Source organism: Podarcis filfolensis (assembly GCF_964270895.1).
Source record: "Podarcis filfolensis genome assembly, chromosome: 3".
In the NCBI taxonomy this organism is placed as follows: Eukaryota; Metazoa; Chordata; class Lepidosauria; order Squamata; family Lacertidae; genus Podarcis; species Podarcis filfolensis.
This window is the reverse complement of record NC_139606.1, coordinates 37,898,436-37,914,840: the sequence shown is the minus strand read 5'-3', so window position 1 is coordinate 37,914,840 and position 16,405 is coordinate 37,898,436. Positions and strand designations below refer to the sequence as shown.

The 16,405-nt window shown below is 42.0% G+C and overlaps 1 protein-coding gene across 8 annotated transcripts in view; it reads right to left on the bottom strand.

The window, feature by feature from the left end:
- COL19A1 (collagen type XIX alpha 1 chain) overlaps positions 1-16,405 on the bottom strand; it is a 186,063-nt gene that overhangs the window by 60,107 nt on the left and 109,551 nt on the right. For all 8 annotated transcript variants that reach the window (XM_083607147.1, XM_083607148.1, XM_083607143.1 and 5 more), the window contains one exon: positions 8,285-8,338. In XM_083607147.1, the coding sequence (XP_083463273.1) occupies positions 8,285-8,338 (54 nt within the window). The remainder of the gene's footprint in view (positions 1-8,284; positions 8,339-16,405) is intronic.

Here is a 16,405-nt window from a genome sequence, read left to right as displayed (position 1 = left end):
CAAAGCAAACCATTAGCTACTTACAACCATAGCTGTTGTGGTGGCACACACATGTATATCTTGACCTATGACAGGATATAACTATACAGAATTAATATGCAGATGGGGGGGTGAAGGGCTTTTTGAACGGACTGCATACGGTGCTGAAGAGAAAAATAAAGGCCAAATATTGAAGCTTTTCAGTGATAATAAACAAATTATGTTTTTTGAACACTTATTAAGGCTGCAATCCTACAAAACTGTCCCTGATAATAAACCCTGTTGCACTCTGCAAACTTACTTTTTGGTAATCTTGCACAAGATTGTTCTTTTTTAAAAAAATACTTTTACAGCACAATTTCACCAGTGGATATTTTTAATGATGCATTTGGGTGGCATACAGCTAAGATGTAATCAGAAGAGACCTACTGAAATTAATGGATCCAACTTGGCCATGTTCATTAATTGCAATAGGTTGAGTAAAACATAGTTGAATACCACTCAATTGCTTACATTTCAAAAGCTGCAATGAAAATTGGGCTCTAAATGAACATTTGGAAGGTTATTATGGTTGCTGTGCATAACAACAAAAGATACTTCCTTTACAAAAGAAAACTAAAGCAATATCATGTGAATGGAAGATGTGTGATAAGGGAAATGATTGTAGCAGAATGTATACGGATATTCTGGAGAAATAAATATTGTTGTATGTTTGAAACATGGTGATTTGCTCTGAAATGTGTATTATCAAGGGGAAAGACAGTAACACGTATATCCTCTGGCAACTTCTGCTAAAAAGGATCTTAGCAGGGTGGGAAAGGAAAAAAACATATCGTATTTTTCGCTCTATAGGACGCACTTTTTCCCCTTCAAAAATGAAGGGGAAATGTATGTGCGTCCTATGGAGCAAAGACGCCATAGCCCTGCGACCCTCTCCCGGGTGGAGAGGTGACGCGCGGCTATGGCAGGAGCCTCCATAGCCGCGCTTCACCTCTCCACCCGGGAGAGCGCGCGCGGGGCTAAAGCAGCCCCCCGCGACCCTCTCCCGGCTGGAGAGGTGACACGCGCCTATGGCAGGAGCCTCCATAGGCCCGCGTCACCTCTCCACCCGGGAGAGCGCGCGGGGGGCTAAAGCGGGGGGCTCTCCGCTGCGCCTTTCCGCTGCTCCCTGATCTGCTCTTTGGGGCTGGTGGTGGGCTTCCCCCCGCCAGCCCCAAAGAGCAGGTCGAAAGGAACCTGAAGCCTGGAGAGCGAGAGGGGTCGGTGCGCACCGACCCCTCTTGCTCTCCAGGCTTCCAAGGTAGCCTGAACGCACCTTAAACGGCACCTTGTTTTAGAGCGGGAAAACAAGAGGGGGAAAATTCTCCCACTCTCTGCGCAGCGCCTCCTGCCACTTCGCTGAAGGGGCGCTGGGCAGAGAGCGGAATAATTTTTTTCCCTTGTTCTCCCCCCTCTAAAACAAGGTGCGTCCTATTGTCCGGTGCGTCCTATGGTGCGAAAAATACGGTAATCCATGGATGGACAAACAGAAATCAGCAGCGACAAGGTTGCTTGCAAGTGTGGGAGTTGAGATGCTGGTCCACCATCTCTCATTTTCTTCTCACAATAAATTTTGTTTCTGACTAGGCCTCTTAAAAAAAGGTTATGAGTCATCTGAGCCCCCAGTAATTTCTCTAAACAAAGCCTACTAAACTAATTAATCTCTTCTGCTCTAGCCTTCTGTGCCTTCGAATATCACCACCAGATTTGTGAGTCAAGGATCCGCCACCCACTTAGAGATAAATAAGACACAAGGACACATGTATTTTAGGTTAATTTTAGGTTAATGGGCTAAAGAAGGCCTCAACTTTATTGGTTACAGCATGTGAGTGGTATTGGCTTAGGCATTGGATCAAACAATCTATACATGACTCCACCCCGCTCAGCGGGGAGGCATCCAAAGGTTAACAACCAGTGGGAGGAGCTTGTTGATGCAAATACAACTGGAAGCTTCCTCTCATGTCACCGGGGTTCGTGTCATGGCCCTAGCCACAAGCAGGGCATCGGACAGGATCCACAACCGCCAGATTCCTTTAATGGAATACCCAACAAGGTGAGGGGTAGGTGATGGCCACAACCTGCCCTCCAACACACGACACATACTCCAATGCCTAACCGCCACCCGAGCCAAAAAAGGGCTTGCTGCCAAATACCCTCACGGCTGCAACCAATCCCTAATGCTTTTGATGATATTGGCTAACCACACATCATTTCCATGATCAGACAAATGAACTCCATTGGCTCGAAACAGAGCCACCTTGCTGAACTTGAATCCAGCATGCTTGATCATGTGGCCATCCATATAACGCAATTTGCAAGCCACCACACGATTCAAGAGTTTCCTGGATTTGTCAATGGCCACAGGGCAATGACTGCCACACCAAACTCTCCTCTTCAGAAGGGAGGACCAAAACAAGGTTGACTCGGGAAACAGAGCAGCAAGTTCATCTAAGTCCTTCTTTATGTTCAATAACAAGTCCAAGCTCTTCCTGAAGGCCAAGTTGTTTTCCCCCAGCTGAATGATCCGGATGTCGGGAGGACCAAACGATGCTGCTTTTCAGGGCGCAGAATGAGGGCATGGAGCTGCCACAGCCTCTTGAATGCGGCTAAACCCTGCCCCCAAGCCAGCCCTATTGGCTGGCCTACGGGCACAGCAGCCGGGTAAACTGACGCAGGGGGCCAAATACGCCCTCCCTGCCACCGCGGGAACCAGCTCCTGCTCACAACTCCTCCCCTCTGTTAGGAGGAGAGGCTTTCTCTCTCCATCATGCAGTCCACATCGTTGTTGGTCCACATTGCTGTGATGGCAGGCTTTTAAATATTACAGCATGTTGGGTGGGAAACATTTATAGGGCTGTAAAATTTTATTCCCCTCACCCCACTGCTTATTATTGTTATTTTTCTGAATTTGTAGGAAACCAGAGGGAGTGCTGTAAAAAGGTGCTCTAGTAAGCATGCAGGGGTGTCTATTTTCTGAAGGAATTATGTAATAAAAATGTGCCTTTCCAAAGCTTTTTGGAACAGTTCAAATATCTAACTACTCCAGTGAAAGGTACCCTTTCACTTGCTCTTTGATTCTTATTTTGAGGGACCAACTCTGAAGCTTTCTAAGTACTATAATGAACTGTTCAATGAAAAGCTTTCAGTACTGTCTATGAGAATGTGGATACAGAATCACTAGAGGGAGCTGCTGTTCTATTTTTTAAAAAATGAACTTCTTGGGTATTTTTTCCAGCATGAAATACCACACACTAAACTGAACACTACTGAGATCTCTAGCAGTGAAATAATGGAACAGTGCTCTAAAACAACACAAGTGAAAAAGAAATTGTATCTAAGAGTTTTGCGCCAAAAGGGAATGCCAATTCTTGTTCATAATTACTGATTTTTCAAAAAAAATTTTTTTTAAATACTCTAAGGTAAAAGAAAAAGAAATGTCAAAGAAGTAACATGATTCTTAACAGAAGCAATTAATATTCTTCATGACTTCTGTGGAATCTGGATTTGGTCCAGTGAGAATTAGAGTAATTTTAGACATCTCAAAGTAAGTAATAGCTCCCCTTAGTAAACTACCAATCTGCTCTGGTCCAATCACGTGGTGCCTGAAACCGCTCGCTCTTTGACAAACAAGAAAATAGCTCCGAAATCATTTGTGGAGGTGCAGAGCAGAGAAGTCACAGTGATCAAAGGGTTACAATAAAATAAATCAAAATAAAAAACAGACCACCTTAACATCAGAAAACAGCACTGTGCAAAACTGAATTTGGATTTATCTATTACATTGTTAAGGGACGCGGGTGGCGCTGTGGGTTAAACCACAGAGCCTAGGACTTGCCGATCAGAAGGTCGGCGGTTTGAATCCCCGTGACGGGGTGAGCTCCTGTTGCTCGGTCCCTGCTTCTGCCAACCTAGCAGCTCGAAAGCACATCAAAGTGCATGTAGATAAATAGATACCACTCCGGTGGGAAGGTAAACGGCGTTTCCGTGCACTGCTCTGGTTCACCAGAAGCGGCTTAGTCATGCTGGCCACCTGACCCGGAAGATGTATGCTAGCTCCCTAGGCCACTAAAGTGAGATAAGCGCCGCAACCCCAGAGTCGGTCACGACTGGACCTAATGGTCAGGGGTCCCTTTACCTTTTATTACATTGTTACATTTATATCCTACCTTAACTTCAAGAACCTCAAGGAAGCATGGTTCTCTTCAAGTTTATCCAATCCTGTGAGGTAGGCTTGGCGGAGAGGAAGTGATTGGCCCAAGGTCACCCAAGCAAACTTCACAGCTGAACCCTGATCTCCCAGGTCTTCGTCTGACACTCAAACCACTACACTGCACTTGCTCTGCTCTCTACATGTCCTCCCACATACTGTATGCTGCTGTAACCAAGATTTAATTTACTGCTAGCTAAATGCAATTCCATGTTTTTAACTATGGAACATTCCCACAGGAGGCAGTGATCACCCCCAACCTAGATAGCTTTAAAAGAGGATGAGAAAAATTCATGAAGGAGAGGTCTATTGATGGCTATTAGCCACGATGCCCATGCTCTACCTCCACCGCTGGAGGCTGCAATGCTTCTGAATACCAGTTACTGGAAACCACAGCAGGGAAGAGTGGTCTTGTGCTCGATCCTGATGTTGAGTTTCCCACAGGCATCTGGTTGGTCACTATGGGAACAGTATTCTGGACTAGATGGGTCAATGGGCTGATCCATCAGGCTCTTCTTATGTTGGACCATTTGTGAAGATTTATGATTGCTCCCATAGCTCCTTACGCACAAAACATTCATTTGCCTCAGTAAGATGTCGTTTTCCCTACCCTTGCAGCAACCTGCTCTGACCCACCCCTGGGGGGACCTAGACAGACCTACATCCAGAAACCTGTGCCTTGTAAGTATATCAGAAAGAATACAGAAAAGTCATTACACCGTATAGAGGAAGTGAAAGTTGAAAATTCATGGCAGCGGGGGGGGGGGGGCAGTGTGTGTGGAGAATGGGTGGTTGGTGTGTGGAGAACGGGTGGAGAACCATGTATGGTTATTAATCATGCACATTCTTTTTTCATCCATATTTACCTGCTGACTCTAACCCACACGTAAGTACATTACTGGCCTCTTTCAAACATATCCTCATTTCATTCCCCTCGCCCCCAATCTTTGCCTATTGAATGCTGCTTTGCTGTTTTGCAAAGCTCTCAGTCTGATGAAGCACCTTTTATTTAAAAATCTAAATGAACCCCCCGCTTACTTCGGAATGGTTTAACGACAAAAGCATTCGGAAAAGTAGCAGAAGAGCTTCAACGACAAATGCACAGAGGTAGTTGAGCCACAAACAGAAGTTGTGATGCCAAAACATTCCTATCAGATCAGCTGACATGAAGGCAGCAGTCTAAAGAATCATGAATATTATCAGCTTGAAGGAGAAGGTGAGAAGAATGAAAATGAAAGCAAAATGTCAAGGGTAATCAGACAGTTATGTACAGTATATGCCTCACCCATCAATTAGAAGAAAGTTTAGAGATGTGTGTGGTCAATGGTTTTCACCTTTATAACTTTTCACAATTTTAGCATCTAATGTGAAAATCATTTAAAATGTCCCTGTGTTATATGGATTAAACTTTAGACGCTGTTTCCCCCCTAAAATTAAAAAAACCCACCCCAGTACATATTTAATGCTAGAAGAACAAGTGGTACAGCATTTATAATACAAAAAGAGCTATTATTATATATGTAATCAATTTTTTTAAATCTCTGTAAGGTTTGCTACCAGTTGACTACCTAAAACAGCATTAACTCAAACTCAGAACATTTCCAAATCAGCTTTGTACTTTTTAATATATTTAATATACCTTAATCTGCCAGTGTATTCCCATTTCACTAGAATTTTTTTCTTCACAGATTTTGCCTTTATGTTATAACTGTATTCCTGGAATAGTCTCCATGTGTCTATGTCAAGCAGAATTATTACCCTCTTGTTTTTCCAAGTGATGAATGGGGGCACTGTTTGGGTCACTATCTCAGTTTTCCTTTCCTGAGATATATTGTTATGTTGTTTGTTCTTTTTGTCTTTAGTTAAGTGAAGGCACTGTGTATTCCCATTTATTCACCCTTTCCTTCACAGCTGTAATTTTTTACTGTCTCCAGAAACACTTTTGTTGCAAAACAGACAAGATTCCCTGTAGCTCTAAAGGAGATGCACTGTAGAATATGGATTTCTGCCCATCATGTTCCACAGCCAAGAATGAAAACTGATCAGACAGTAACATCTGCCATACAGAATTACAAGCCTCCTGACATCACTCCTCTGGGTACGTAAAGTGGGCGTCCCATTTAGGGACATACTGAGCACCAAATTCTCACATACACAAGGCATCACAAATTCCGGTCGTTCCCCCCTTTCTCCCTTGCATGGGCATCTAGCACACCAGGCAAGTACAGGGGAAGGGAGTTCTTGTTAGGATCGTCCTACTCTTGTGTAGGACCCTGGCAGAGACACATGCCCGACTTGCATGTTCTCTCCCTCCTGGTCTGTCATTCGGGAGCTTCAAAAGCTTTCCTTAGCCCAAACATCACAGCGACTGATACCAAGAAGCATCAGCACACTTACGATCCTGCAGAGTATTGGCAGTTCATGTAACAGACTCAATAGCTCAGCATTTTGGCTAATCTACTTTATTTACATATAGTACACTCGGAGCATTCTGCCTTAGCTCCTTCTTCTTTCTCATCAGACAGCAAAGAGAGAAAGAACAAAGGACAATAGTCCCACTTCACGGAACACAGTAATACCAAAACATCCTGTCTCCGTCACTTCCCACACTGGGGAATGAAAACATACACTGCCATGTGATAGGCAACAATCCCACGACTGCAAACATGGAGCAGGAATCCTAAGAGTTCTCAGTGCACACCCAAACCCCAGTTCACTCTGCCCCTACTGCCCAGCCAAAGAATGCAAAGTTCAAAGTCATAGGTGTTTGGGTCACCATGTATGCCAGTGCATGCACACTAAGCAGTGTGGTAGTGGGGAACAGAATTCTATCATTCCTCATGTGGAGCCCCCCCCCCCGTATGTGGTCATTGCATCCACATGAGTATAAACAACACATTAATTCTAAATGCAGAATCTCTGCAAAACCAATAAGAGTTGTAGCATGGACTCCATTACTTTCTATCACTACATTTATTTGAAAGATAAAAACCTACAAAAAAAAGATTCACAAAAGAATATCAACACATTCTTTTTTTAAAAAAACAACAAGCAGTAATTTTTTTGTGAAATATAAATCCATCTACTAAAAAAGATACATCTAGCTGTTGGTACATTCCATGTGTTTGTGTGCTTTCAAAGAGCATAGAATCAAGGTGGTATGGGGTTTGTGTGTGAAACAGAGGTTTCCATTATAATATTAATGCAAAATGCCATCCTTCCAGAGGCTGCATCCATTCCATGATTTGAGGAATTTCCTTGAGAGGCAGATATGTGAGCAAGTTCACATTCCAAACCATGCAAATCTAGCAACGAAGGAAACAATCCCCAAATGCTTAGATCAGAATTAAAGCCTCTAGTGATGCGTTATTGCAATTCCTTTCATACAGTTTATGTATTTCTTAATCTTCTTTAATTCTTCAGCAAACTCATTTGATCTACAGTTGAATGCTCTTTCCAGCATTGGTTATAATCCTTTCCACCATTCGGACTATTGGCAAGCTCACTGTGCAGCCCTTCATCTTTTGCAATTACCCCTCTGAGACAGAAATTATCCCATCTTAAGCACACAGCATCATCGGTTTGGGTAAACTAAATTAGCAATATCCCTCAGATAATGTACACATAGCTGGCTTCTTGAATTACTAACCAATTTCTTCCCATTTCCACTGGAGCTTCAGAAGTTATGTTCCTTTCCTATTAGTCCCTTACTCCATTCCTCTACAAGCGCCTGCAAAATATTTTATTTGCCTTGTGGCTCAAATGCACCGTATCTGCTTTGCATACAGAAGGTTCCTTGTTCGGTCCCCAATGCCACCAGGTATAGCTGGGAATGTTCCCTGTCTGAAATCCTAGACAGACTCTGCAGTCAATTCTGAGCTTTAGGGACTAATGGTCTGTCTCACTATAAGGCAGCTTCCAACACTCCTATGCTTTTTTTCCCTGTGCAGTTGTAAAGGTTAGATACTGCGGAGAAAATGATGTGCTCTTTTAAAGCTACCGTTGGATGATCCGCTACAAATTCTTGACTGAACTTAGCATCACACAGCAGTTACTCACAGGTGGTCCTGGTGGCCCTGCCTTTCCAGGGAGTCCTGGCTTTCCTCGTCGTCCCTGGATATAAAGAAACAAAGAAACAGATAATTACTAGAAGAATAAATGAGCGTTAGGGAGAAGGGCTTGTTAAGGATAAAGCGGCCTCATTTATTTAAGAAGCAAGAATGTCTGCAGAAATTATTACCGGAAATATTCAAACCTGACCCTGTGCTATAACTTTAGCTCCTAGACTGCTAACGAAGTCTTATACTCTCCTATCTTTCTTGAAGGGCAAGCTGAGTAATAACCAAATACCTCCCCAACCCCTTTTACAATGTTGATGGTTTTTATTCCTGCAAACAGAACCCAAACTGGTTTTATTCTCATCTGTAAGAAAAAAGGCTGACTCATTATCTGCCTCCCTACTCAGCTTTCCTAGGGGACTGGAAAAACCAGGACAGCATCAAAAGTGGTTAAATTTCAGTGTCACTTTTGGTGTTGTTGGTTTTTTTTTTTTGTTTTTTATGTGGTGCTGCAAAGGTAAAGGTAAAAAGGTAAAGGACCCCTGGATGGCAAAATCCAGTCAAAGGTGACTGTGGGGTGTGGCGCTCATCTTGCTTTTCAGGCCAAGGTAGCTGGTGTTTGTCCATAGACAGCTTCTCGGACATGTGGTCAGCATGACTAAACCGCTTCTGGTGCAATGGGACACCGTGACGAGTGCCAGAGTGCATGGAAACGCTGTTTATCTTCCCACCACAGCGGTACCTATTTATATACTTGCACTGGTGTGCTTTCGAACTGCTAGGTTGCCAGAAGTTGGGACAAAGTGACAGGAGCTAACCCTGTCATGCGGAATCGAACCGCCAACCTTCTGACTGGCAAGTCCAAGAGGCTCAGCGGTTTAGGCCACAGTACCACCTATCTCCTTTTTGGTGTTGCAAAAGGCAGTGTTCACTTATTCAGAAAGAATATCCCTGGAAATAAGTTGTTTGTTTCCATGTCATGGTGTTCAATTCACTTAGCAATCACTAACTGGCAAAGGGAAGTCCATGTGACCAGTGACTCTAAATTGGCTATGTTTGCCCTCAGTGACATCAGCACAGAACCACAGCTGATTGGCTATGTAGTATTGTGACGTCCCAAATGCCTTGAATTGCTGGAGGAAAGAGATCTAATCAGGGGGCAGAAAGGGATGAATGATATCAGTACAGCAGATAGGTGAAACAATGGCAGTTAATAGATATGAAAATTCACACATTCAATGAATTTTTTGGAAAATATTTCAGAAAGTTGTACTTGCTGAAGTGACCCTTCAGTGGCCCTTACAATTCAAGAAAAGTTATAAATACCACTTTTTAAGCCCTTAAAAAGTACAACTGCACGCATAAGAGAGCTGATATGGGGTACTTATGTCTGTTGCCACTCTAGTAAACAAGCATTTCCTTGAACTTATGCTGGAAACAGTGGCAAAGCATAAGACTGTAAGGCAGAAAGAAGCCACGCAACTTACAATTGAAACAATGAGCTTTAACAGCTTTCAGACAATTATTAGAAACAAAAGGGAAAATTCGCTTCAACATATTTTTAACTTGCATTCATTTTACAGGTTATGGTTCAGGGATAAAAGCATTTTGATAGGGAACTAACATTCAGCGAGTCCTGAACTGCAATATAATTCAGACATATACAATAGGCTGTGTTTAACACATTTACAAATGTCCTCCCCTCCATTTTCTAGACTGATTTTCAGCTATGTTGTAAGTGAACTGAATTATGTGCTTCCTACTTATTGATCTCCATTACTTAAGTCATCTGTCACCTGCTAAGAGTCACAGCCAGCTAAACCTTGATTCCAAGAGCTAAGCAATTCTATGGGAATCCAAGACCGGAAAACAGTAGATTAACATTTTTCAGCAGCCATGTGTCTCCTGGTATCACTTTTAAGTTCATGCGTTTCACATATGGCCGTGCATTTTTAGGTCAATATGCTATCTGTTAACTTAGCTTTTCATTAATAGCTTTTAAAGCTTTTTGTTTGACTGTTTCCAGAGATGTCAGCTTGGTTTTTTTTAAGGTTAAGACGATGAAGATACAAAAATGATTTTTTTAAAATAAAAAAACTCCTCAGTAGTTTTATTTCCTTCTGAAACCTTGTAGCTGTATCAATTTATAAGTTGTTTACATTGGCTTGGATCTACATAGAGTTCCCCTATGTAGAGTTCTGTTCACAGGACACTCCTGGGACATAGGGGAGAGAAGATTTCCATTGATTCTTCCTTCCCTTACCAGCCCTCTGAAAAGCTGCTCTGGGGGGCTGGGAGCTGTTCCAGAACTCTGGAGTCCTCAAGGGTTTAGGATTGAGATCTGTGCTTTTTAATTTGTTTATAAATCTAGAGTTAGTGGTGAGTAGTAAGGTAGCCGGGTTTGTTGATGAAACTACATTGCTCAGCATTGTTAAAGCAAAAAGAGATTGTAAGAACTTCAAAAGGACCTGTCCAGACTAAATGAATCGCCGATAAAATGGCAAACGCAATCCAATGTAAACAAGTGTAAAGTTATGCATTTCAGGGCAAAAAATAATAATAATCTTAATTTCACATATACTGTCTTAGAGTCTGAACTGCTGGGGATTGACTAGGAACATAGTGGATAGCTTGATGAAGCTGTCGAACCAGTGTGTGGCACCTGTCAAAGACATAAATTCCATTTTAGGGACCATTAGGAAAGGAACGGAAAATAAAACTGCTAATATAATAATGCCATTATACAAATATGTGGTGTTATTGCATGTGGAAAGTTCTGGACACCTTACCTTAAAAAGGATAGAATCAGAAGGGCTTCACAAAAGGGCAAGCAGAATGATCAAGAGGATGCAACAACCCCACTTTGGGGTAGTGTTACAACATGTGCAGCTTTTTAGTATAGCGAAAGGTTGAGCAAGAGGCAATATGATTGAAGTGTATATACGTATGCATAGAATGGAGAAAGTGGATTTTTAAAAAAAACAAACCCAAACCATTTAACAAGATTTATATACTGCTTGACTGTAAGAAAACCTCTAAGGACTTACAAAAGTATAAAATATAACATCTAAATTCTCAATTAAAAATATTTTTAAATGGAATTTTAAAAATAAACATGCAAAAAATGATTAAAAGCAACAGTAGCTAAAAAGAGAGAAAACACATATAACTTCTCCATGTTTTAAGAAGGCGCAGAAAAGAATACAGCAAAGGTTTGCATGATGTCAATAGGCAGCGAGCCCCAAAATACAGGTGCTGCCACACTAAAATATTTCTTACAAGTGCGGAAAGAGTATCATTTGGCAACTGAAACTGAGCTAGTCCCACAAATTGAAGCGGCTAAGTAGGCATACACGAGTCAAAGTGATCTTGTCCCCGATACTATTAGCCCAAAGATGGAAACAAGAAGAAATACCAACTAAAAAAGAGTGGCAAGAGAAACTGATGAACTATGCTGAGATGGCGAGACTAAAAGGGAAAATTTGGAACCAGCAGGACCAGACTTTCCTAAAGGAATAGAAGAAGTTTTTGATATATCTGGAAAGCAATTGTAATCAATTGACATCGCTTGTAGGGTTAAAAGAAGTTTTGTAAGGAGTAATTTATAAATTATTGTGAAAAGAATTAAGAATAGATGCATTGGAAATTTGAGTTTATAGCAATAATTATAGTAACACAATGCATAATTAGAAAGACTTTAGAAAACCATCAGTCAAGGTTGAAGGAAGTCTTAGGATGTGATAGCCAAAAATTTCGAAATGATGTTTAAAAGAATGTTATGTTAGAAAATACGTGGAAAAACCAATAGAAATTATTATTTTTTAAATAAAACAACAAAGTGATCTTGTCCCAGTAGCAAATGGGAAACCAATGCAGATCTCTGATTAGGCTGCAATACTCTGCACTAACTGAGCTTCTGGATCAAGCACAAAGGGAAGCCCCACTTGCAGTAGCCCCATCCTGAAGTCACCAGTGCCTACCTAAAAAAAAAAGTTCCCCTCCCTCTTTTATAACATGGACATCTAATTCATGGACATCTAATGAAGATGAATGTTGGAAGATTCAGGACTGACGGAAGTACATTCCCCCCCCCCCCAAAAGCATAGTTGAACCATGGAATTTGCTTCCACCAGAGGGAGCGAAGGCCACTACCCTGGATAGCTTTTAAAGAAGATTAAACCAATTCATGGAAGATAATGCTATCAGTGGCTACTAACCAGATATGCTCTACCTCCACTTTCAGAGGCATTATGTCTCTGAATACCAGTACCTGGAAAATGCAGGAAGATTGATCAGGCCCCATTTGTGGGCTTCCCACAGGCATCTAGCTGGCTGCTGTGAGAGAAGGTTGCTGACTTGCAGTTATTTGAATCTTTGGTTCTAATCCAAAAGCCTTGTGTGCTACCATGAGGACATAGGGCCGCATGAGTGTCTAAGCTTCCATGATACTGCCATAGAAGTCAATGGGAAAGCTGTTCCATGCCACCAGATTACTTGGAATCTGAATCCAGTTTTCTCCAGTCCAATTTACAAAAACTTACAGCTTAAATAAGGAAACAAAAGACATGTAGACCCTGAAATATGATACTCTAAATCTTAAACAGTTTTTAAAAGTATTACAATTAGAATGAACTTGTGCTACAATAGCGTTAAAATCAAATGCTAATGGCTACCTTAAAAGTAGTTTTCTGTGTCTGTCTGTCACTTAGTGTGTATTGACTTTAGAGTGACACTTTAAATGGGAGCAGTCTAAACAAAGTAGCAGGGAAAGCATTAAGCCAAAGAAAATGGGACTTTGATTGACATGCACAACTGTGACTCAGGTGCTAATTACCACAGAAAAACATTATACCCTCGCAAACCCTTAAACCTTTTCCCCTCTAAGATGTCATACACAAAGTTAGAGTGGACATTGTAGTAAACAGGATGCCAAAACACCTTGTGCCAGTCAGCCATGAGCCTTCCGAAACATACTCCATTACTATCGTTCCCTCTATTTCCACCACAGAGAACTGATAAGTGACTGGAAAGAAGAATGGAATCGCCAGAAAAGGAGGCAGAAGGAAGAGACACACAAATACAGGGGTGTCAACCTGAATAAAATATTGGGGGGGGGGAGGCAAGCTCCGCCTTGCATAATTGATCACATGACGCGGTGCACACACACCATTTGAATGGCAATGTCCATCAAAAGAAACAGAATAGGAGCAAACAAATGTTTTGTTGCAAGGTCCCATTTGTTTTCTCCTAATCTGTTCCTATGGCGATTACAGTTGCGCCTAACTGCTTATAAATAGTTACACACACACTGGCAACGTTGTGTATTGCCTTGGTTAAAACATCTAGAGCCCTGTCTATCACGTGTGTGGCAGGGGAAGGGAAAGGACTGGATCCAGCCCCCTGCTCTTCCTCTCAACCTATGGATCACTGTGATTTCAGCAAATATTTGGCATCATCAAATTTAATAAATAAATGAAAATAAAATCATTCACAGAACATCCAATTGTATACATTGACGGTTCCCAAAGGTGGCCCGCAGACCGCAGGGGGTCCGCGTAACCCACCCAGGGGGTCCTTGGCACCACATAACAAAAACTACCCTAGAGATATGAAAAATTTCCAAAAGCGGAGGATCCATGGCTTGACTTTTGAAAAGCAGGGAGTCTGCAGTACTTAGCTAATTCGAGTTATGGCAAATGTGTGCATATGGTGGTTTAGTGGTTAAAAAGCACTATGCCTGTTAAATGACAGCTCTGAATATTTGTGAAACAGGATTGGGTTTGTTCTCTCTTGTTATAACCACTATTTTAAAACATTCAGCCTTCTTCTCTCAGGAGACCATATGATCCTTCTCTCTCCCTGCTCACCCACGATTATATGCCAGGAGAAGAAACATCCCATTCAGCTTACATTAACAGCAAGAAATGTGAATTAGCTTTTTTCTCTCTCATTAAGTGGAAGCAATTTTGGGGTGGGAAGGATAGCAGCAGCAGCGACCTCTTGCTAGAAGGGCTAGCAGTTGTCTTTCATCCCTATGCTACCTTGATTCAATTTCAGATGAATGAGCAAGGGCTGGAAAGATACACTAAAAGCCCTCATTAGCCTTCAGAAACAATGAATCACAGATCCATCCAGGAAACAAACAGCTTCTTAATATATCCCATATCATGCAAAATCTGCATCCAGATGGGTATGTGTATCTTTCTATCGACACCATTCAGTTTCCTGTCCATATTGCTGTTTTGTTTTGTTTTTCCAGATTGTAAAATGTTTGCATATGGTCAACGAGATTTAAGTGTGTGTAGAATTCCTAAACTGAATGCAAAAGTCTTACGCCCTGCCTTTCTAGTGAAAAACAGATCATAATGAAGAACTGAATTTTGCCGATGGAAAAATTTTAAACTTCCTTTTCCCTCCTCCAGCTTCTGGAAGCTAGCAGATTGCTTGCCAATTCTATGAATTAGAGAGAGCTGCTGCTGTTGTTTAGTCATGTCCGACTCTTTGTGACCCCATGGACCAGAGCACGCCAGGCACTCCTGTCTTCCACTGCTTCCTGGAGTTTCGTCAAATTCATGTTGGTAGCTTCTATAACACTGTCCAACCATCTCATCCTCTGTTGTCCCCTTCTCCTTGTGCCCTCAATCTTTCCCAGCATCAGGGTCTTTTCCAGGGAGTCTTCTCTTCTCATGAGATGGCCAAAGTATTAGAGATTCAGCTTCAGGATCTGTCCTTTCAGTGAGCACTCAGGGCTGATTTCCTCCAGAATGGATAGGTCTGATCTTCTTGCAGTCCATGGGACTACAAACATGCAGACCCTTTAGATGTGTGATTTGTTATCTCAGAGCCAAACCAGATGTGATGATAAAACACAACATTTTGGGTGACCCCCTCTCCATGCTCATGGTAGCGCGCTGCATCATATCCTATTCTGTTCCAGAAGGTTCTCCAACCCCCAGGAAAAGCTTTTCAGGGTGAGTGCTTAAGTGGGTTGGAGACAGCAGGCCTTTTCAATAACATGGCTCTACCAAATGGATTCAGTAAAGCTCCTCGGCTTGCAGCCGTAGTAGCACTTGAAAACGTTTTAAGAATTTCTGGTTGATTTGGGCCAGAACATTCTGAGCTTTATTTCAACTGTGTCTAAGTGAATATGAACAGCTGCAATGTGGTTTGACGGTCCACTGCAATAACACTTTCACATGGCTTGAAGTTCGAATAAAAAGGAATGGTCTTTCATGTGGTTTACTGGAGATGTCATAGCAAAAATGAAAGTGGTACAGATGATGCTCTTGTTCAGCACAAAAAAAACCACCACTAGAGGTCGAAGCCGCATATAACCATATTAATGAATGGCATGGCAGGAAGAGGAGCACGTATGTATGCATTAACTTGTTAATACAAAAAATATTTGCTCCATTTTGCCTTTTTTGTGCTTTCTGAGTTAATTTGTATCTTAATGTAGATGCTCTGAATAGAGTGCAATGGGCAACCTTCTCGTTCCCCCTCACAATTTTTGGTCATTCTTAACCAAGGCTATATTTTGATTTGGGCAAGCATGAAATGTCTGGCAAGACTTGCTTTGCCCTGTGACACAAGCTAAAGAACAAAACAGAAAACATGTGGGAAATCCTTGACTGGAGAGCCTGATGCTTACCTTTTTCATTTCTTTTTTTGTCAAAAGAACCATGTGCCCTCCAAACTGGGTCAGGCAGGACCATGGTGCTGGGGAGAAATTTTAACTGTTTCCCTCCAGACCACTTTCCACACAAGTACTTCAGGGGGCATAAGAAAAATGGTACAGTGGGAAAGGATTAACCCTATTCCCCATGCCATGGTCCTTATCTAATTCATCACCTATCTCAGCACAGTGATGTGAAGAAAAAGAGAAGTTCCAGGAGACCTAGTCAGGACTCTCTCATCTACTTTGCTTCTAAAATGTAGGCTAAGGGTGTCTCTAGCCCCTCTCTTCCTCCAATGAACTGTGATTTGGGCAGGGTTTTCCCATATACTCCCATTTTCTGTGTCTTGGCCCATGTACAAATGAGGTGGCCCAAGGAGCGAACTCTAGAAAAATCTCTTAGTATTTGTCGTAGCAGGTGCTAATGAGTCCTTAGCTTGCCACTCA